This window comes from Uloborus diversus, chromosome 4, assembly GCF_026930045.1.
Source record: "Uloborus diversus isolate 005 chromosome 4, Udiv.v.3.1, whole genome shotgun sequence".
NCBI lineage: Eukaryota > Metazoa > Arthropoda > Arachnida > Araneae > Uloboridae > Uloborus > Uloborus diversus.
In genome coordinates, this window is record NC_072734.1 from 167019781 (window position 1) to 167042763 (window position 22983).

Consider the following 22983-nt stretch of genomic DNA (forward strand, 5'->3'; position numbering starts at 1 on the left):
GCAGTTTTTACCCAACATCCTTAGTGGCAACACCCAGCAAGTAGACGAACTTGTGTTGCGTAATGAATTCTGGGTGAAAACTCCGCATTTACTCTAGAAGGAAAAAAAATCCACATTTAGACAGAAAGCGGTGAAAAGCAGGTTATTTGCAGGGTCCAAACTGTCCATGGAAACGCGCTTAAAGTAACCCATTTCCCGCACTTGAGGGGCGGGCCACAACAAAAAAGCCTTTTGTATAGTTATTGACAGAAAGAGAACTATCTCCCAAAGTGGGTCCGGGTAATAAATGTGGGCGTCGCCACCCCTAATGAACTTTAAAGATTCCTTCAATTTTTGGGAAACATTATATGATATGGCTCAGACAAATGAATATTTCAACTACATACAAAAAAACTAGTCAACATTTACTCGGATCTTGAGATGTAAGACAAAATTTTAGTGAAAAAAAATTGTGCTTACAGTATCCTTTACTTTGTGTAAGGATGTAAAAATGACTAGCGTGACTGATTAAATGTTTACATTTTATGCCAATGGTTCATAAAATGATGATTAAATACAGTTAAAAACAAACAAAAAATAAGTAAGTATAATAAAAAAATACTATAAGTCATGGTAAAATACAAATGTGCATAAGTGATGAAATATGTATTATAGTACGAGGGCTATCCAGAAAGTAGATTACGTTTTCGTCTGTGTCCGCTAGGGGCGGGGCTAGCGCGGCCATCTTGGGGTCAAAGCGTTGCACAGCTCAGTCTGCATCTAGCCGTGCTAGTGAGAGGTTCGTGCTGTGTTCGTTCAGATACTGTGACGGTTTGAAATGTCTGCGTTAATTGAAAATCCCGCGAGCTGCGAGGTGCGCGCAGTAATAAGGTTTCTGACTGCAAAAAACTGTAAACCGATAGAAATCTATCGGCAGCTTTGTGAAGTGTATGGGGACAACATTATCACTGAAGGTGGAGTGCGTCAGTGGGTCATAAGATTTAAAAATGGCCGAACCAATGTTCACGACGAAGATCGAAGTGGGAGACCCAGCATAGTGAACGCCGAACTTCTCGAAAAAGTCGATGCTAAAGTCCGGGAAAATCGAAATTTCACAATAACGGAACTTTCTTTAAGTTTTCCACAAATTTCGCGAAGTTTGGTGCACGAAATCATCAGCGAAAAGCTTGGTTACCACAAGTTTTGTGCAAGATGGATTCCAAAAATCTTGACAGAGGACCACAAAAATCAGCGAATGGCTGCAGCGTTGAACTTTTTGGACGCTTACCATAAGGATGGTGACTTTTTACTCGATCGCATCGTTACTGGTGACGAAACATGGGTGAAACACGTGAACTGTGAAACGAAATTGCAATCAATGCAGTGGGGGCACACAAGTTCTCCCCAAAAACCCAAGAAATGCATGCAAACAATGTCGGCAAGGAAGATCATGGCCACTGTTTTTTGGGACAGAAAAGGTGTGATTTTGGTGGACTTCCTGGAAAGAGGCACTACAATAAACTCTCAAAGGTATTGCCAAACTCTCCAAAAACTCAGAAGAGCAATTCAAAACAAGCGCAGAGGAATGTTGAGCTCTAAGATCTTGTTGTTTCACGACAACGCCCGGCCCCACACGGCAAATGTCACTCGTAAAGTTCTTGAATCTTTTAAGTGGGAGTTGTTTCCTCATCCACCGTACAGTCCCGACCTGGCACCGAGCGACTTCCACCTATTCCCAGCAATGAAGAAGTGGTTGGCTATGCAGCGTTTTGATGACGACGCACAGCTGCAAGAAGAGGTAACGGAGTGGTTGAAGGCGCAGGCGGCCGAATTTTTCGACGAAGGAATTTCCAAGCTCGTACATCGCTACGATAAATGCCTTAATTTGTATGGTGACTATGTCGAAAAGTAGTATTTGAGTGTGGCTTTCATCTGTATATAATAAAAAAAATTTCCTATACTTTGTTTATTTTTTATTCCAAAACGTAATCTACTTTCTGGATAGCCCTCGTACTTAGACATTTATGACTATCATGAATATTCTTGGTTTTGAAAGGAATGTTTGTGAAACAATGCACACAGCATTGAATGTTTTACAAGGTTTAGATGCATGAGAAGGTTTTTAAAATGAGCTGTGAAATCATTTTTTAAATGAAAGCAATTTAGTTGCAAACAAAATCTTTACTAACTTTACTACTTTAATAAAGCTGGAAGTTTGTGTGTCTGGATCTGTGTCTGTTATGCGCATAGCGCCTAGACCGTTCAACCGATTTTCTTGAAATTTGGCACAAAATTAGTTCGTAGAATAGGAGTGAGCACCTCAAAGCGATTTTTCAAAAATTTGATTTTGTTCTTTTTCTATTCCAATTTTAAGCCCATTTTACCGAGGACATTATCGAAACATGGACGAGTAAATTATCATAACTTGGACAAGCAAATTAACATAGCTATATTGGCGAGAAATTTATGATCCATTATTTGTAAATATACAGACGAACCAAATGATCTTTTAATTTTCTACCAAGGGCGAAGCTGTGCGGGCAAAGCTTCGCCCTTGGTAGAAAATTAGCCCTAGTATGAAATAATCACAGAATTGCAATTACATCAATATAACTAAATGATCCTCAGCAGGACTGCAAGAGGATCTCATATTGGATTAGTTCAGTAGCAGAACAACAATAGAGCATTTCAAAGCTCCCCTAAATCAATGAAACAGCAATAGAGTGAAAAAATTGACCATGGAAAATATATGTAACTTGATTGAGCAACAGATTACAGTGTATGCCGGTTAATTGAATCAACCGCTGTAATGAATCAAATTGTCAAAAACAGAATAAAATCCAGCTTTATTGAATTAGCCGCTTTATTAAATCAGCTGCTCTATGGAATCTTAACTGCTTAAAACAAACTTGATTCATATAAGCGGCAGCCACTGTATTAAAAAGAAATGAAGATAAATTTTTACTGTGTTACATCGAGTAGTAATAAATTAAATGACAACTTTGTAGATGCAATAACTATTCTTTCATTTTTGTATGAAAAGTCGTTTAAAAAGCAGTTTTGTCATTCAGGATTTGTCACATTTCCCATTCATTCTGGATAATTGTGAGGGAATGTGAATTTTTACAACAATCATTTTCTACTTTGATATTTTGATGCCACCATGCTATCACGTGTACAAAACTTCTGTGTTAAGATGAGTGTCAATGAGACCTGCCTTATCTATTTCAAAGCCAGTTTTGAAATTTTAGACAATAATATTGCAACTAATACAATGAAAATTTTATTTCAAATTAAGACATTTTTTTCTACTGGCAGTATTTTTCAATGGATTGCTTTAATATTAAATTTCTGAATAAGAAGTTAATTTAACATTAGAAGATGGACTAGTATTAAGGATTTTTAAACACAAATCAAATAATTAAAATGTTTTTATTAGTGTTTAGACCCAAATTCAGTTTTATAGTTACTTGTTAAATATTTTTGTCCTGAACTGTATCGTGTCTAATCAGCACAATATGACTTTGAGGATGTCAGAAAACCACCAACACACACTTAAATTGAGTTTAGAAGCTTTTCATAAACATAATTTATTTAAAATTTATTTTATAATGAGTGATCCGCTGCAACTTACATCATCAGAACAGCTACCAGGGCCAGAACGCATTGAAAAAAGATGGGGTTGAAGCCACGAAGGATGAACCATAATACCAACAACTAGGTGAAACAATATAAGAAAATTATTCAAAAGAAAATAAGGAAAAAAAAAATCAGTTAAGTAACTTGGCAGGTACAGAGTACTGCATGCTAAAAAGGTTTCAGCACACAAATTAAAAAGTCTTCTATTTTGTTATATGTAGTCCTTCATATGTACTTCTTATCATTTGGCTTTTTATTTAAGGATATTATAGAAATTCAACTAATCAAAAGATTAATTTTAACTAATTATTTTCCATGTTGGTTTCTTGAGAATGTGGGTTAGGGTCGTTTAACACTTACAGGACAATGATTGCCAAGTTACCCATTGTAATTTTGAGCAAAGAAGAAAAAAATTCTAATGTAAGCGGCACACCCAAAGTTAAACAATGTACAAGCAAAATTAATAGAATAGAGAAAACTGAAATGCAATTCAAACATATTAAATAGTCCAAAGGTAATATAATTACAAGAAATTTAAAAGGATAATTTTATATTAGTTCAAATTAAAAACAACACTTACATAAAAACAAATCATCAAAACTAAACTTAGTTTCAAAAATCTAGATGATAAAAGTAAAACCTTTCCACACAAGATAAAAAATTGGACACATCTCCAATAAATTTTGAAACATCTTTCATTGCATCACGTTTTTGATCTTTTTAAAATCGTTTATTTTCTCCAAATGCGGTGGAACATTAAGAAAAAAAAAAAAAAGAAAAAAAAAGAAAAACATTGTTTGCACATTACCTGTCATATATGCCACATCAGCAATTCATAAACTTTTTTTTCTCATAAGTGTTGTGGCATTTATGCCACAAAACATAGTAACTTTTTCTAGCAAAATTGTTTTTATCAAAGAGCGGGAAAAAAGAGAAAATTCTCAGCATATGTGAACAATTTCAAATATTCCAAATAAATTTCTTGTTGTTGGTTGAAAGATTAAACCATGAAACTAAAACATATGACATTCCATTGCACAATACAAATTTAGAGCAATATGCTAGTAGCATATTAACTAGACTTGATAGCTTTCTAAAATGTTCAACCGAGACACCAGAACACCCTTGGTTGGATTTTAGAGTACTTTAGGGGGTAGTTCATTCTAAATGCCATAAATAAATGGTTACTAGTTATGAACCTAAAACCAGGGGTAACAATAAATGACATAAGCACATAAATGTATGCATTTTAATTTTTTTTTTGTGTTAATATTTAGTAGTAACTTAAGTAAGAAGAAAATCTTTGAATGAGGAATAAAAATTTGAACAATATGTGAGGCAGTGAGAAGCAAAGGGATGTAAGTGACAAAATTAAAAAATTCACAGATAACCAGTTCAAATGATATTAGAAACTCTCTTCTGCTTTGGGGGAAGAAATAGTATTAGTAGCTCTGGTTGGGGTTGTTATACTGTCTGATTTAGAAAAAACATTCTATAAAAGCCGACATAGTAACTGAATTTGAAACGCGATTTACTCGAAACTTTAAAACACACACTTACACCTTTTTGCATTTCATTGGCTAGGACTTTGTTTAGAAAGTCTTTTTTGGTTTCAATCTTGTTGTAAAAATCCTCACAAGCTAATCCGGTAGTAGCTTTACAAGTCAAGTGTTACAAATGTGGCTAAGTAATAATCCTACTCGGTTAATTATTTTTAGATTTTTTTGGTTATCAATAACCATATTTATCTTTTACTGGGATGGGAAGTAAACCATCTGGGACACAGGGATTTTGACTGAAAACTGGGTTGTCTGGCGGCAAGCCCAATATTAACCCTTTGAAGCCTGAAATTAAAAGTCTAAAATTGCAGTCCCCTGTTGGGCAGAGTCCATTGCGTATTTAAACAGCTATATAATTTTTACGGACTTAAAATGGCTTCTCTAATGATGATCTTAGGATACTTATATGACTCACAATCACAGCTGCCATCATGCCAACTTAAAAAATCTTACAATGTATGAGGTGCATATATTTCTACGTTTTTTTGACCATTATAAAGCAAAGTATTAAAATTTAAAGTATTATAATATTTTCAAATCCTTACCTTTACTTGATCTGTGGTTTTTAAGCAAAAATAAATAAATAAATTTAAAAATAAGGAAATAATTAAACTTTTATTTCTTTGAACTTAAACTTTGAAAAGTTGCTGACTTTGCAGCTTTCAAAAATTGTCTCATAAAAACTTGTTCAAAACAATAGTTTTTCTGTAAGTTCTAATAGATTAAAGTGTTCTCCATGCCGTTATTTGATAAAGTCCTACTTAAATGAATAGAAAACTTTTGAAGACTCCATATAATTCTCATAACAAACACATTGCTGCATGTGATAATAGCCAGACAATGCCTCATGCACAATGCATTGCCTGGCTCACGCACAATGTGAACGCGCCAGACAAACCAAAAACTAAAAATTGTACAAATCTACCATAAGACCGTACAATCGTACAAAACGTTCGAAAATCTTACAATGTACGGCTAAATCGTACAAATTGGCAGCTATGTACAATACTCTTCAGTTGCATTTTATAATTTATCAGGAGGGAAAACATTTTCAACAAATTGATCACAAATGGTTAAATACTGATAATCACAGCTATACATAATTTGATGTCTTTAATATTTTAAAGCAACTTAAAACACATATAGAAACAAAATGTATAGAAGTAATTAAAATTCATTGAAAAATAATACTAAAGTCAGAAATAATATACCAGCAGGTTTGTAAGTAATTCCACCACGGGAAAAGGATATGCTTTTTACAATTGTGATAACAGGATCATATTCATCTGAAGACGTATTAGCTGGAAAGATAAAATATAAAAAATTAGACGTTGCCTCGGGCCAAATTACTGGTCATGCAAACATACTCATGCATACTACTTATTTTTGTGGAAGTGGGGAAGTGTAGGGAGAGGGGGAGATGAAACAGTTCAATTTGCACGCATTTTCCTTGAACACAAAACTTGCCAGTCATTCAGGTTTTTTAAACTCTGGACAGCAGTAGTATTTTAGAACTAACAAAACACTTGATATATATATTTTACACAATGAAATAATTGACTACCAGTAGAAATCCTTAGTTTTTTCCCTGCAAAGTATGTTGTTGGGCTATTCTACGGGAAAAACAAATATTTGTCCTGCCCATGACAAGCTCATGCATTACATAAAAAATAGCAATTTAAAAGGATAATGAAAATTTTGTTGCTTAAAAAATCAAATTAATGTGTGCTTTCTTAAGCAAAAAAAATTGTTCACAATCTTAAAATTATCACATTTTAATGAAACAGAAAAGCTTTAACGTAAGAATTAAGAAATAACAACGTCAAAAAGCTAATTGCAGATTACTGCAGACACGTGTTTCGGCATTACAAGGAATGCCTTTTTCAATGCAAAAGAAATGACAAAAGATTTTTGTCGGATGTCTTTTCATTGGATGCATTCTTTGTAACACTGAAACACATGTGTGCAGTAATCTGCAATTTGTGCATTTTGACATTGCTATTTCTTACTTTACTTCAGCACAAAGGTATTTATTTATCTCATACAAGCTGTGTTTGGGTGGGACAAAATGTTGCTTTTCCTTGGAATGGCCCTGTTATGGAGGGAACAAATTTTCCAGCAAAATATGTTAATAGGTAGATATGAACCGGGGGCTAATCTTTGATAATAATAAAGCTGAAAGTCTCTATGTCCGGAGGATGTCTAAATCTCTGTGACGCGCATAGCGCCTAGACCGTTTGGCCGATTTTCATGAAATTTGGCACAAAGTTAGTTTGTAGCATGGGGGTGTGCACCTCAAAGCGATTTTTTGAAAATTCGATGTGGTTCTTTTTCTATTCCAATTTTAAGAACAAAACTATCATAAGATGGACGAGTAAATTACGAAATTATCATAACGTGGAACCGTAACGTGGGCACAAGCCAATTGGTGAGAAAATTCACCATGCATTATTTGTAAATATACAGGCGAACCAAAAGACCTTTTAATTTTTCTATTATGGGCGAAGCTGTGCGGGTACCACTAATTTGTAATAAAAGTGCAAGAGCATTATGGCCTTCAGAATTTACTTTCATAAGTATGTAGTCTTAATTTCATCTAATGGTGCATATGCTAAAGCTTTGCACAAAATGGAAAAGAAGCATAAGTAAAGAAGTCCCATTAGTTCCCAAGTAAATTATGTTCTAAATCAGGGGCACACCCAGATTGTTTCCTGGGAGGGGCTAGAAGTTTTGTGAGGAGATCCGATAATTCAAAGGCAAAATCAACGAAGCTTCAAAAGACCTTCCCCCTAAATAAAAGTTACAAGTCTACAAAACATTAAAAGTCCCGGAAAAAACCTAATTTCAGGGAGTCCTTAGTGACTTCAGAGAATAGAGGGAGGTGGGCGTTTCGTGAGAACTGCCAGGAAAAATTTTGGAAGTGAAGCCTTAAAAATGACATTTTAGGGGTGTTAAGGGAAGATGAGGAGGCTTTCCCCCCTGGAGAACATTGCTAAATTGAAATTTCTAAATTCCGAAATTTATTTGAAAATTGAAGATTTATGCAATTGTGGTGACGTGAAAGTAGGGTTAGGGGGCTCTAAACCAGAATGTTTTTGAAATTTAAAACTTAAAATGGCATTTTTGGCTATCTTCTATGGTATTAGGAGAAAAGGATCAGAGTTCAAAGGATCAAGGGTTCTCCTAAAAAAATTTTCGACATAGAGGAACTAAACACACAATTGTAAATTATTTTTGGTATGCAAAGGGGTACAGGATGGAAGATTTTGGAGTTCTCCGATTAAAAAAATTTTACAGCTATCTTTTGGAGATGATGTACAAAGGAGGGAAATGCGGAAGTTCCGTGCTTTAAATGCTAGGAAAAAAAAGTTCCCAAAACTCACTTTGCGCTATATTAGTACCAATTAGTGGAGAAGGAGAGGATAGGTAGCTGTCTCTCGAAAATTTTTCAAATTTAAAGTCTTTGAAAAAAAAAATTAAAGTTTTCTTTGTGGAAATTATGATGGAAACTGGAGATTGAGTGCTCTCTGCCGGAAATTGCTGAAAACTCAAGGCCAAAAAATGCAATTTTAGGCTCTCTTTGGTCAAGGGGGTTCGTCTTCATGCTTCTGGGAAGGGCTTAAGCCCCTTAGCTCCCCCTGTGGGTGCGCCACTGTTCTAAATTGGAGAGTAATGTTGTACAAATGTACAATGATATAATTAAGTACAAGCACTTTACACCACAATAAGAATTTTAGAAAAAATAAACACGTAATAAAAACTTGAATTGCAGTCAAGTTGTGACTTTGTGTTCCTGAATGTTGTAATTTTGCATAAATTTCAGTTAACCTTTTCAGAATTTTGACTCATTCTTTTATTAAACACAGTTACCATGTGTTGAACTGCAAAAGCTTTTTTTTTTTTTTTTGCAGTTTCGCCTGCTGACAGGACATGACCTCCTTCAGGCTTATCTACTTCGTTTCAGACTGGTGGATTCTCCTAACAGCATTCTGTGTGGTGAAGGAGTTGACCTGAACGGCGGCACCTCTTCGACTGCTCAACACTCTCAAAGGACTGCGATTTCTCCTTTTTCAAGATGCTCTCCCCTCCCGGAGATTCTTTGTTTTTATACTGGACTGTAAGACTTCGACGAAAGAGCAAATAGTTAATTTTTATCCCTGTAACTATTTGAAGGATGTAATTTAAAAAAAAAAAATTGCAGCAGTTTATGTTGTGAAAGTGAATATGGCATGAGCTCTTTTGCTTGAGTGAACCATATTTTTGGGAAAAGAAAGGGGTGACCATGGGTGCCCTATGCAAAATTTTAAGGGGGAAGGGAGGGCTTTGATATTTTCCCCGTTGTTTAGCAGGATATCTTCCCTATGGCAACTGATTTCAGTACAGATTAGGGCAGCGGTTCCCAACCATTGGTTCGCAAGGGGTTTGTGAGGGAGATAAAGGGGGTTCGCGAAAATCATATTTTAATGGTGGAATTTTAGGATACTTGTTTGGGATAAAGTCTTAAGGTCAAGCGATTTCAGTTGTCTCTCACAGATTCAATACATTCTGCACGAAAATGTTAGCATATTGGCCGACATATTTTACAATAAGAATTAAGTTGGTCATTACGAGGCGCAGGTTTTCTCTCTTTCATTGAGAATGATGGATTTGAAGCCATGTGATTTGGTTTCTCTAACTTTTGATCAGAAAATTCAGTTAAAATTAGTGGAAACATTACATAGTGCATATCGTCGCCTCAGAGCAAGACTAAGACATCTTATCCCAGGAATAACACTTAGATATCCTACTGCTGCTCTGAGGCGACAATATCTGAGCATATGAAACATCTTTAGTTAATTTTTTATGCTTAGTTAATTTACCATTTTAGTGTGGTGAACACTACTCTTGTGGTGTGCGAAAATGAGCAAAGTGCGATTGTAATAAGTGAACTTAAAATTATTTTTAACGCGCTTTTATGTGAAGAAGGATTTTCAACATTTACAGAGATAAATACAGAAGCAACTTAAATACTGAACTTAATGCATGAATAAAACTCAGACAATTGAGCCAAACTTTGAATTTAGCTTCTTTGTTACAAATATCCCATTTTAAGAGTTTTTCCAAAGTACTGAAGCTTTAGTTGGGTTACTTTTTTGTGGAATTTTGCCTTTTTGAAAAAAAATTGCTATCGTTTTAGTTTGTAGCCATGTTTGTACCTCTATATTATGTCATCGTGTGCTCGTTCTTGTTATGAGCTGATGACATACTTGCCAACCTTCGAGGAAAAAAAAAACAAGAGATTGCACTAGAGGTATACAGGTGATTTACCAGCAACACATCTTCACAACATTATTATTAAATTATGCTTTTACATAACATTAATACTAAATTTTAAGTGAAATGGGGATTTTTTGCAGATGTAAGTTAATCGGTAGCAGCAAAAAAAAAAAAAAGTGCTGCAAAGGAAAAACCAAATAATAAGGAGTGAATTTGTACATTCCCCAGTCTCTACCAAAAAAGTAGCTACAAAAATTAAAACTAAAATCTGAAGAAAAAAATCAATACATAATGAAAATAAAATATGAAATAAGAGGTATAGTGTAGCACATGATAAAATAACTTCAAACTTTCAAGATAATTGAAATATTTTCAAGATGCAAAAGGATTGAAATCTGCTGCAATTTTCAGTAAAGCACGTGCTTTGTTGAACATGCAATGTGAAAGTTTCCAAAAAATTAATTTTTACTAAAATCTGTAATGAATTGGAAACATTTTTAGTCCCTGACATTGGTAGACTAGAAAAGAGCGCTATCTATTGAGAAGTGAAACTTTTGATGATTGACTGAAAAAACTGCAAAAAAGGGAGAAAATCGTAAAAAACGGGAAATTGGGAGATGGAAGCAGAAACGGGAGTAGTAGAGTTGGCAGGTATGTGATAAGCGACATCAAACTGAAAAAAATCTGCCGAATTTTATTGTGTGTATTTTTTTTTACCCATTACTTTACACAAGGGGTTCACCAAACTCTTTTGGATTTTGAAAGGGGTTTACCAGGGTAAAAAGGTTGGGAACCACTGGATTAGAGTTATTAAAATTTGACATTTTAATAACTTATTCATTAATAGCTGCAGAAGGAATGTTTTTGCATTTTTATAAAGAAAAAAGTACTAAAAGCAAGGAAGTTCTAATTTCTATGGAGGGGAGTGGGGGTGAGCTCCTACTTGCCCCCCCCCCCCCATGGAGGTGACATTAAATTAGGTTTGTATAAAGTGGTACTTCAATTACAAATTTGCGATTTTGCTCAAAATTACTACATAACAAATTGAAGCATTTTCTTAAAGCTTGGATGTGTTGAAAGACCAAAACTTAGCAAATTTTTTAAGTTATCATTCTTTTTGGATGCTTTTTCAGTGAAAATATATTACAGACAAAGGTTTAATCTTTTTGCTTTAATGGTACGGAAGAAGCATTTTTTCTTGTGCTCAAGTTTGAAAGATAGTTACTTTTTTAAAACCATTAAAGTTTTTGACAGAATTTTTAATTTTTGATGCCAAAAAATTAAGGCTAAATTTCAGATGAAATTTTACACAAAAATTCCGATTTTGTAATTGTTTGAGGATCTGATATTCGACAAAAAGGATCATGATAATTGTTTGACCAATTGTAAAGATAGCACTGAGGTGGTAGTGAGATCAGTAAGCAATATAGCAATATTCTTGATTGCTCTTTAAAAAACACACACATACACACACAAATCAACATGTAACAAAATTATGATAATTTTATCCACTAAATGAGGAATGAATGTTAAAGGATTAGAGAGGAAAAGGATCCTTACACTTTTCATCAGGAGGAGAAAATACATAATCATCACCATAAAATGCTCGTTGGAATATTAATGAACTGGATGGATTAGTTTGGTCCATCAAATAATGGGATTCACTGAAAATCATTCATTAATGATTACTCATGCATATGAATAAATACACAAAACTCTAAACTGGTATAACAATAATTAAACATAGCTGTAACTCCACATAGCATTCAAATTTTAAAATATTGCTTCAAAACATTAAAAAAATATAAATACATGACTGTTTATAGGCAGTCATGATTCAATTCAACGTATATAGAAAATTATAAAAGGCTGCTCACCATTTTTTAGTGACATTAATTGCTAAAAACTTAAGTGGTACATGGTCAAGAAAAAAGTTGAATAAGCTATCTTAGAAATCAAAATAAAAAGAGAGGGAGAGAGAGACTTTTGAGAATCTGAGTTTAGTTATAAACATAAGAGGTAGATAAAAATACTTTCTAATTAACTCGCCTATGCTGTTAATATGGGAATACTCTAAAACTTTTAAATTTTTAGACAACATTTTTGCTTGCTGATGTAAACTTATACAATAGTTATAAGTACATTAAAAAGATCAACTATGGTAAAACATGACCTTTTGTCATTCTTACAGTTGAAATGGACCCTTGTGATCACTTTTTTAAGTTTATTAAAATTAAAGAAACTGTAATTATTTCTAAAAAGGCTTGTTTCATAAAAATGTCTTCAAGAAATGCTCAGGCGGTTGAAATTAAAAGTTTGCAATAATACATTGGATACAGAAGTAATTGTTGCGAGAGAATTAAGTTAAATATTGACCAAAACATTTTGTTCACGATTGAATTCCCAATTCTTTTTCATTGCAGTAATAACACAACTGCAAAAATTACCATTTAAATCGACGTAAACAATTCAAATAATTTTAATATAAGCTATGAATTAGGTAAGAAGCATATTTCAACACAAAATACATACTAAAAAAAAGTTTAATGCCCATTCAGCTTCCGCTACAATTGTTTTATGATTTGGATACTAACTTTCAATTCCCATTTCATTGGTTGAAAGCATGAAAAGTAACCTTCATGTGTGAAGGCATTAAATATGTGTATGTAAATATGTGCTCAAACATTACATATGTTTGAGAGCCAATAATAAATAACGTTGACTAAAACTATGAATAAATGAACTGAAATAAGAAGACAAATAAATAAACAAAGGAATACACACACATGTATATTATAAACATTTGATTAAAAAGTTAATTTAAAGAATTGTTTTCTAGTAATACAATTTTGAAGTTTTCAAATGTTATAGTTGGAATGACAGTGGTTCAAAGTCAGTCAACATAGTTTTGAGTTATTGAAACTTTTGTAAAAAAAACATCTGCAAAAAAAAAAAAAAAAAACTTTGTAAACTTTAATTTCTTGAGAAGATGTTGCATCTAAACACAGGTATTTAAAAAAATTATGCATAAACTTTTATGAACAGGTTACTTGTGACTTTTTAAAAGTCACTTTGAACGACTTACACCACTGTCATTCTACTTTTAGGCTGGATTTACTGAAAGAAAGTCAAATACATGCAAGAACTGTAATTACAGGGATCGAAGCAATCAATTCACACACATAGGACATCTTTTGAAAAAATTGAAGAGCAAAAAAGAAAAAAAAAGGAGGAAGAGAAGAAAATAACGTAATTAACACTCATTAAATTTCTCGTACACAAACAAAAAAATCACCTTTCAGTTTCTGATAAACATGGAATCACCTTATATATATTCTTGCATAAGTCAACACCTCAACTTTTAATTAAAATATTGGGAAACTTTTTTAAAAATGCACATAAGTCAACCTCCAGGTTTCAAATAAATAAAAAAATAAGTAAAAATCAGGAACTTTGATGCTTTAAAAATAATAAAATAAAAAAGAAATAAATGCTTTAATAAGAAAAAAAATGAAAGATGAAAAACATGCTTACAATAGGATGCAACTTTTATACTCTGGTACAATTTTTTTTCTTTGCAAATGGCTTGTTTTTGCAATTACAATTTTTGTGTTTGTTATTGCTTTTATTATGAATCAACATCAATAAAATTTTGCCTTTTAGTTTCTTAGAATCTTAATACATTAAATGTTCAAAATCAAGCTAAAAAAATAAATAAAATCAGATACATTGCAAAATAATAAACAAAGTAGACTAAAGACATGTTTTATACAGGGAATATATTTTAAGTACATTTTAATAATGTATTTCAAAACTATTATTTTAGCAGAGCATAGACAAAATAAATTTCTATGTACGGGTGCAAAATGTGACTTGAGTGCACTCAGCAAAACAATCAGCAAAACATTCAAGCCTCAGTTATTCTTGAGTCGCGGCTGAGACTGTACAACAGAAATACAATTGAACACTACAGCATTTTTTTTAAACAATAAACACTAGCAACAATATATCTATGCAACTTCATGTCATTTGAAAACTGATTCTAAACAATATACTGGAATTCATTGGCATAGATGAAATAAATTAAAAACAAATGAGACTAATGGAAAAGCAAAAGGTATCACATCTAAGCATAAACATACCTAGGAGGATAAATTCTGGTAAGGCCACCTTCTGACTGGACAAAAGTTGCAACCACTCCAGGCCTGAACGCAAAAGTAAGGATTTTAAAAAAGGGCTCAGTTTGACTTGAAAATTTAGAAAACTTAAAAGATTTTTCTTCAAAAATAAATAATACATTTAAAAGTACCTTTTGTTATCACGATCCTCTGACTTCCAATAGTGCATTATGTCAGCAGTTTTGCGAATATCCCATACTAATCTGTGTAATAATTGCATTTTACCTAAAAAATAATAAAATAAATATATATACAAGTACAGAGATAATTATGTCAAAATATGATAATAAAATATTTTTTTCAACACAACAGAAAATTACAACTCAACCGTTACAGCTTCTGTTCAGTTCTGTCCCACCCACGGAAGAGGGCAGCACCTCTCCCCGACGAAAAGAAACAAACTTGTCTCCTCAGAATAACGGGGAGACTGGATAGGATTGTCCGCCTCATCGGACGCATATGTTTACGCTCTAACTCATTCCATTAATTCTATCAATTAATAAACCCAATCCATTAAACCAATGCATGTGTCCGATTATTAATGTATCTAATTCATTATTCATTACCCTTCCAGCTTCCCACCGACGCTCTGCAGGTAAGTCATCATTTTTTATCTATTTTTATAGGCAGTGCCACCTCCTTAAGATCTATAATCCATGCTAACTATCATACAGCTTCAGTAACTTTTATGTACAGATATTTTGGATATTAAATTGGGATACAAATTTTCAATAGTAAGAGTAGACAGTAACAGAATTAGGTTTAAATATTTTGGGTATCAAAACCAATTTTTTAAAACAAATATGTTGCTACGAAAGGAAAATAAAGAAATGTTTGCAGAAAGGAGCTGTACTTCAATGTGAAAAACAGACACCAATTCACTTGCAGCACTAAAGTCACACACAAGCAAAATGACATTTCTTAATGAACAAACTTAATAAAAAGAAACTAAAAATGTTTTTTCAAACTGCATAAGGTTACAAATATAATTGTTAAAACAAAATATTTGTTTAAGAAGTACAAAAAAACATTAATCTTAAAACTAAATTTAAGTCATGCACTATAAAAAAATCAATTAGGAAGTTTAAAAAAAAAGCACAGCATAAGTTAAAATAAATAAATAAATAAGCATAAAAGCAAAATTAAACTGCACGAAATTATTCATTATTTGAAATAAACTGCTAAAAAAGAGAAGAAGAAAATTAGGATCAACTTTTTTTAAATATTACTAAATAACATATTTAGAATTACAGGAAATTCTATATTGTTTACAGTTTAAAACAAAAATGTGTCGTTAAAGTAGTGGGGAACAAAGAATAATAGACCTAAAAGTAATATACTTGTTGTTTATAGATTATTGCACCACAATACATATATTTTTTTTTATCTGTCAGCGATACAATGAATTCCAAATACCTTTTATTAGCAATATTCTAAATAAAAAACCTATATACACTATCTTAAGCGCTTTTATCTCTCAGGAGAGACTTCCTTCTGTCTTAATTCAATAAGTATCATTATGAAACTTCTCTCATTTGATTAATTTAGATTTCACAGCAGCATGAAAAGATTTAAGCATTATCAATAAAACAAATCAAACAGAAAACTTACATTTACTAGGGTTTTCTCTGGCTGTTTGAGACAAATTTCTTAGAATGTCATCTAAATCAGTTTTCATCACAGTTCCATAGCAGTACTTCCTATATTTTTATGACACAAAACTATTACTCTAATATCTCTTTTTATATGGATCTATTCAAATATGATTATAATATGGAAACATAACAAGAATTCACCTTCCTATATAAGAAATCGTATTTAATAGAAGTATACAAAGTTATATGAAATCATACTCAAAAAAAAAAAAGACAAAAATTATAATAGCAATATTGACAACAAAGGCAATGTTTTGCCAAATGTTGTTCATATGAACGTAACATGTATGAATTCCCTTTTAAAAAATAAAAGAATGTTATTTTATACTATACTGCATATACCGTTGGCATCACTTAATTGAATATCGTCGGTTGTAAGAAATATTATTCGATTAAGCGGGTAAATTTTTTTTACCTTTCTGAATTGACAACATTTGTCTTAAAACGTAATAATAATAAATCAATAGCTAGATAAAGAGAATAATTAATGTTATTGATAAAAAGTTTTTGAAATAAGATAAAGTACAAAATAGTTTTAAAATTAATTTCAAGCGCATATAAAAATTATAAAAAGTAACAACTTGAGTTATGAAACTTTACACTACATTATTTTTTGAAAAATGTCCATAATAGTGGATAGCTTGTTCAAGGTCTTTTGAGAACACATTTTTCTGACTCACTTTTTCCTCTCCTTGTTGACCCTGTTTTACCATTATATTTCATTAATTTATTATTGTCTAAAACGTGTATATTTTTTGTGTTATTTAATTTAATTCTCGACTGCTTATCTATTTTTTTTTTTTTTTTTTGCAGAGGCAAAGACAAAAGAAATTTGATAGAATAGTGGATTGATGGAACATGCATGTTCCTTTTTTTGCCCATTGCCGACGAAAACTATTACTTAATATTATTACGTCCATAATTTTTCTTACTTCTATATTTATTTTTGAAAAATTAAGCAAAAATATGCGCGAAAGCTGATCAATATTATTCGATTATCCGGGGAAAATTTTCGATTCAGCGGAGATCTTTAACATTGCGTCTATGGGGAAATATTCGGTTTCGCCAGGTGGGAGGTTTTATTCGCATAAAGGGGCTATTCGTTTATCCGTTACCCGATTAAGCGGGGCTGACAGTAAACCCAAATGAGTAAATTACAATTCCAAAAGTTATTGATGCTTAAATTCTGCAAAACATCTGAAGTTGAAAATGGGAAAACTAAGTTAAGAAGATCAAAAAATAAAACAGAATTTTATTATTAGAAAAAGAAACAAATAAATGAATAAATGTCACTTTAAGTTTGCTTTGACAAAAAAGTGAATATACATTTTAAAATCAAACATTTTCAAATAAGCCACAATTAATGCTTTGCAGCAAGACAGGGCTTTCATAAAATGTGTAAATGTGTTTCCATTTCACGTTCAAACAAGATTTCTACCGAAAAAAAAAAGAAACATCTACGTTAAAAAGCAAAATTATTGACATTACAGCACTTCTGCTCGAAACGTACCATGGAGCGAGATGCATGCCCAGTTTTTCATGTTCTAAAAGGTCAAACTCTAAAAAAAAAAAAAAAAAAAAAAAAAAAAGTCAATCAAAAGCAAACACCTGATCAGTGTATTATCTATATATATATATATACATATATATATAAGTATTATAAATAAGATAACACTAGTTTAAAACAATTTGTTAAAAGAACAACTTAAATTAAAAGCACACAAAATCAGATGTACATTAGACAAAGCAGATAATTGTGTAAAAAAATATTGGGAAAAACAAATAAATCTGAATTTTCCAGCTATAGAAGTCTCATCAATTGCGAGGTATAAAACACTACACACAGCCAATAGACTAAGGGTGTATAAGGCAACACAAAGGATGCAACAAACCCATAGAAGTCAAGACATTATAAAAATATATCAACAGATCCAGAGCTAAGTAAGTGTTAATGCTATTCTTAGATACAATGAAAGAATCAGGTGGTAATAGTGGAATTTTGTCTTTGACATCACAGCAAACTGCACAAAAGCCAACTTATTTTTAAAAATCTATTGTGCTGCTTACATTTCCTCAACCTCTTAGCATTGCTTTTGTTGCCAAACACCTCATTTGGTTGATGAAATTGAGTGATATTTTTTTGATGAGACTTTTACTGCTGTGAACTCGAACTCCCTTGAATTTATTTTTTAGTTTTTTAATTAGAAAAAAGTCTTTAAAGATTGTCAATGAGAGCACGAAGTTAGTGCTCAAATAAAATATCAGTTGCAAATTGCACGACTGAAGAAAAATCCTCATGAATACAAACTAAAAACTGATGACATTGAAGTCAGTTTTGTACTAGTGCTTCCAATAAGAGTGGATGTGCATAGCATGAAATGGATTCGTGGAAAATTATCTCACACAGTAAACTCTCGATTATCCGTCTCCTTTCACACGTTCAAAAAAAAAAGTTTTTATTGGCGATGATTAACAACTGTAAATAAATGCACACATTTAACTTAACAAGTGAAAAATTTATTTCTAGACATTCCTATTGCTTTCTTAACTCTCCCTTCCAATGATATCAAATATTCCATGGTCACTGAAACCTGATTCCTTAAAACCTAATTCTTAAACCTATACTACTTACTGTTTTAAACCAACACTACTTACTAATTTTTCACTATTTATGAGCGTAATCGAGTGACCGAACCAGAGTCTTGATCAAAAAAAAAAAAAAAAAAAAAAAAAAAAAAAAACTACCTCCCCCCCCCACTATGCATTTTTGGCATAACCTAGTTTGATCTGTTTCAGTGAAACAGTCTGCAGCATTACCTCGGGTATGTGTACAGTCTGTTTAAAATAACTAGCAATCCTTTTATAGCTTTTACATACATTTTTTTATACTGTGCTACCTATCATTTTAGCTATAGTTTAAATACAAGCGAGTGTTATTGATATTTCTAACTCTATTGCATTAACAACTATAGTTTTTTACTTACTTAGTTGATTATGCGTGTATTTGCTTATTCACAGTTGCAGTGTCACCCTATTCTGTGGATAATTGGGAGTTTACTGTGTTAGCAAGTTTAGCAAGTATTGCTTCAATGAAATCATTCAAATGTGAAGTTCTGCCATGTATAGGGATAATTTTTAATGAGTTTTTAATATTTTGTTTTCTATAAAAACAAAGTATAAAACCAACCAATACATACATAAATACTGATTTGTAACCTAATAATAAGGAAAATAAACGGAGAGCCACGAAAATAATTTTTGGATGATAACTTTCAAAAATACAATTTATAGCGTTAATTAACAGCTTTATTTAGGTTCTTTCGAAAATTGCTATCAGTGTGCTATTAAAAACACTACTCTTCACACATAAAATATGTAGTAATACATGACAAAAAATAAGCATACATATAACATAAATTGTTTTATTGAGGCTTATTTTTTCCCTTTCATTTTATTAATTCACTTTACTTGCAGTTGGTAATATCGGATCACTTTTACCTTTTTCTTTTTCAGCAAAATTTTTATTCTTGCAACAATAAAATAATTTAACATAGTTATCAGTAAACTAATTACCTTCACCAAAATCCATTCCATCAACAACCAAAAAATGTTTTCTGTCAGTAGGCACAACAACTGCAATACTACGGAGAAAAAAAAACATTTTACATAATTGTGGTGGAATAACTTTACTATAGAATTAAATTAAAATGACTTTATTTAAAGGAGGAAAACAATTTCATTGCACTAAAATTTTATTCACTTCATGCAGTTTTAAAAACAAATAAATAAAAAATCAAAAGATAAAAGTTTAAAAAGCAAGATATCGTAGAACACCGATTTTACCTTTTCTATCGGACTAGTGATAAAAGACATACCAAGTGGAAGAAACATAGTGTGTGGGTGGGGGATAAAAATCTATGCATACTGCTTAAAAATTGATCCTTAGCCATGAATTAGGAGAAGAAACAATCTTTTTTTTTCTTTTTGTTTTTAGATTAATTTTATTTATAGGACATTTTTCATGAACATTTTTTTGAAAATTAGTTACAAGTAAAAATTGTTTTACATGCTTTGAAATGCTTGATTAGTAGTCTTCTATTTTTTCTTCATTCTCTTCATCACTATCATTGGAAGCAGGTATTAAATCCAATATCGAAGTAATTAGTTATAAGATGAGATGATACATGTGTTATCGACGTCTGGAAATTTTCCTCTCTAAACTCTGTCCAAAGGATAACAAGAAATAACAGAAAGTATTCTAGAGAGGCTTTTCTAACAGCTATAAAACATATTTATCTTCAATAAATAAATAAATAATAAATACATAATAAAAAATATTGTCTTGTAGGTGAAAAATGATTTTGATCTGCTTACAGAAAAAATATATTAAGAGGAATTTTCTGAAAAAGGTTACGTAAAACCTGGAATATTTTAATATTATCACTATACCAATTTTCAGGTACTATCAGAAAATGACGTTGGAAGCATGATAATGTATGAAGCGGCATACGTAAAATCAGTGTTCTACTGTAATATATTAAATGAAAATAAAAAGATAAATATAAGAAAATGAATTCTTAAAATTTTACTTACGAAAATGAAGTTTTATTGATAGGTGTATAATAATATTCCATATGATGCCTCACTATATGATTCTATTAAAAAAATGTTTATATAAATACATATTTTGTACATTTTGCACTAAACTAAAAAGATGGAAATGTGTTAAGATGATCACAACTTACTCCATCTGGCATTTTCAGCTGACTTGATAAAGCTCTTGATGAAGTTTCAGAATTTATCATTGCTTCTCGCAGCTATAATAAATTAATTAAAATGCATTCAACACACATTAATAAAAACTAAAGAAAATTATAACAAGAAGTTCCGTCTATAACTATACGAGCCTACTTTCCCATATGCCCAAACTACTTTCTAGTACCTGATCAATATTCTCAAAAACAGCTAAAATCGCAAGTTGTTTCAAATATATTTTTGCTAATTTCTAGGAATAAAGTATTTTTCACACCTAAAAAAAAATTAGATGCATAAAAAAAAAAAGGAGCACCTTTTAAACAAAGCAGCTAATACACTTTTTTCCCCTTAAAAAAAATTCTTTAACAGCTTTCAAAACGAAAAAATAATAATTTAAATAAGCTTACTAAAATAAATACATCATATAAATCGTTTCTTTTTCCCCTGTTGCCAAAAATAATTTTTTAAATGAATTAATGCACTTACCAAAATAAATAAAAACAATAAAATGTCAACTTAAAGAAATACTTTTCATTATCAAAAAAAAAAAAAAATCGTCTGCGCATATCGTTATGTAGAAACATAAATGACTTCTAGTTTATTCGCCGAAAACTGAATACCTAAATTAAAACTTTAGCGTGAAAATAAAAACATATCACATCAACAATAATTATTTCACAGTGAAAACCATAGCTGTGGAGTCGGAATCGGAGTCAATCTCATTTTAGGATAAAGAAGTCGGAGACGAATATCCAAGAATCGGAGTCAGTCATTTGTCCTCCGTGTATAAATTTTTGCCAAAGCTACGAAGTCAGAGTCGAAGTCGGGGAGTCGGAGTCCGATTAATTGTCGGGCACAGGAGTCGGAGTCTGGCGTCAAGAGCTATTTCCAACAAAATTTGTTTGAAATAAATCTGCCTTCAAGTACGGAATCTACATTGACTTTCAGTTTCCCCGTAGGCGCTAATGTTAAGTTTTTTTGAACTGTTCAAAATTGAACAAAGAATAGTTCAAATCAAAAAGTGAAATATGGGAATGAGGTGTCCTCGCCGAGATCTTTAAAACAAAAAAAAGTTTGTTCGAATCGGACTATTCATTCAAAAGTTATTAGGGGGGGAGGGGACAGACCGACAGACATTTTCCCCCATCTCAATACCCTACTTTCCAATTTTTAATTTTTCAATATTTATTTAATTTTTTTTTTTAAATTTTTTTTTTTGTTTTTCGCAGCATTTTTAAGATGCATTAAGCCTTCTTTCATGCTTTTTTTTTTTGTTTTCGACTTTTACTGGGAAAGTAGGCTAAAAAACGGATGCTAATTGCAAATCTATATAAGTAAAACAAAGAATTATATATTATTTATTTTCCCAAAAACAAATCTACAGTTTACAGCAGATCACGACCAAATTTGGCAGGGAGGCACTAAAGCACCCAAGAAAGAACGTGGGGGCTTTCAAACGCCAAAAAAAGTAACCTAAAGGTTCGAATTTTAAGTTAAGGACCCGAAAATGGCATTAAACTGTTCTTTCTAGCCAAAATAATTATCCAATCTGTTCAATTTTAGTCTCACTCAGAAGCCCGTGAAAAATACTCCTTTAGCACATTTTGTTTTAATCTAGAAATGAAATCACCAAGTGCCTAAAATCACCAATAGAAAAGTTATAAGCACGTATAAAATCATTAAGAAAAACAATCTATTGCCATTTTTTTCTTAACTGTGAACAAATAAAATTCTGGCTTTTGATTTGAGGCTTTTCAAAATTTTAAAAGTTTTCCTTTTTGGTTATTTTTCCACGATATGACGGGGAATTTCGCAGTTTTTCTTTTGGTTCAAGCCTGATTGGTGAAAACTCGTCACTTGGCATAACTTATTTGTGAGGTAGACCGTGCAAAACTGGGTGAGGCAGCTAGTAAATAAATAAATCATAGAATTAAAAGCCAAATTAATAAAAACTCTCACTTT

General features: G+C 31.7%; 1 protein-coding gene across 1 annotated transcript in view; it reads right to left on the reverse strand.

Moving 5' to 3' along the window:
* LOC129220420 (voltage-dependent calcium channel subunit alpha-2/delta-1-like) overlaps positions 1-22983 on the reverse strand; it is a 96512-nt gene that overhangs the window by 11015 nt on the left and 62514 nt on the right. Inside the window, 10 exon segments of the mRNA XM_054854840.1 lie at positions 3614-3696; positions 6389-6478; positions 11994-12097; positions 14576-14630; positions 14699-14836; positions 16223-16311; positions 17777-17825; positions 19840-19907; positions 20860-20921; positions 21012-21083. Of these exon segments, the coding sequence (XP_054710815.1) occupies positions 3614-3696; positions 6389-6478; positions 11994-12097; positions 14576-14630; positions 14699-14836; positions 16223-16311; positions 17777-17825; positions 19840-19907; positions 20860-20921; positions 21012-21083 (810 nt within the window).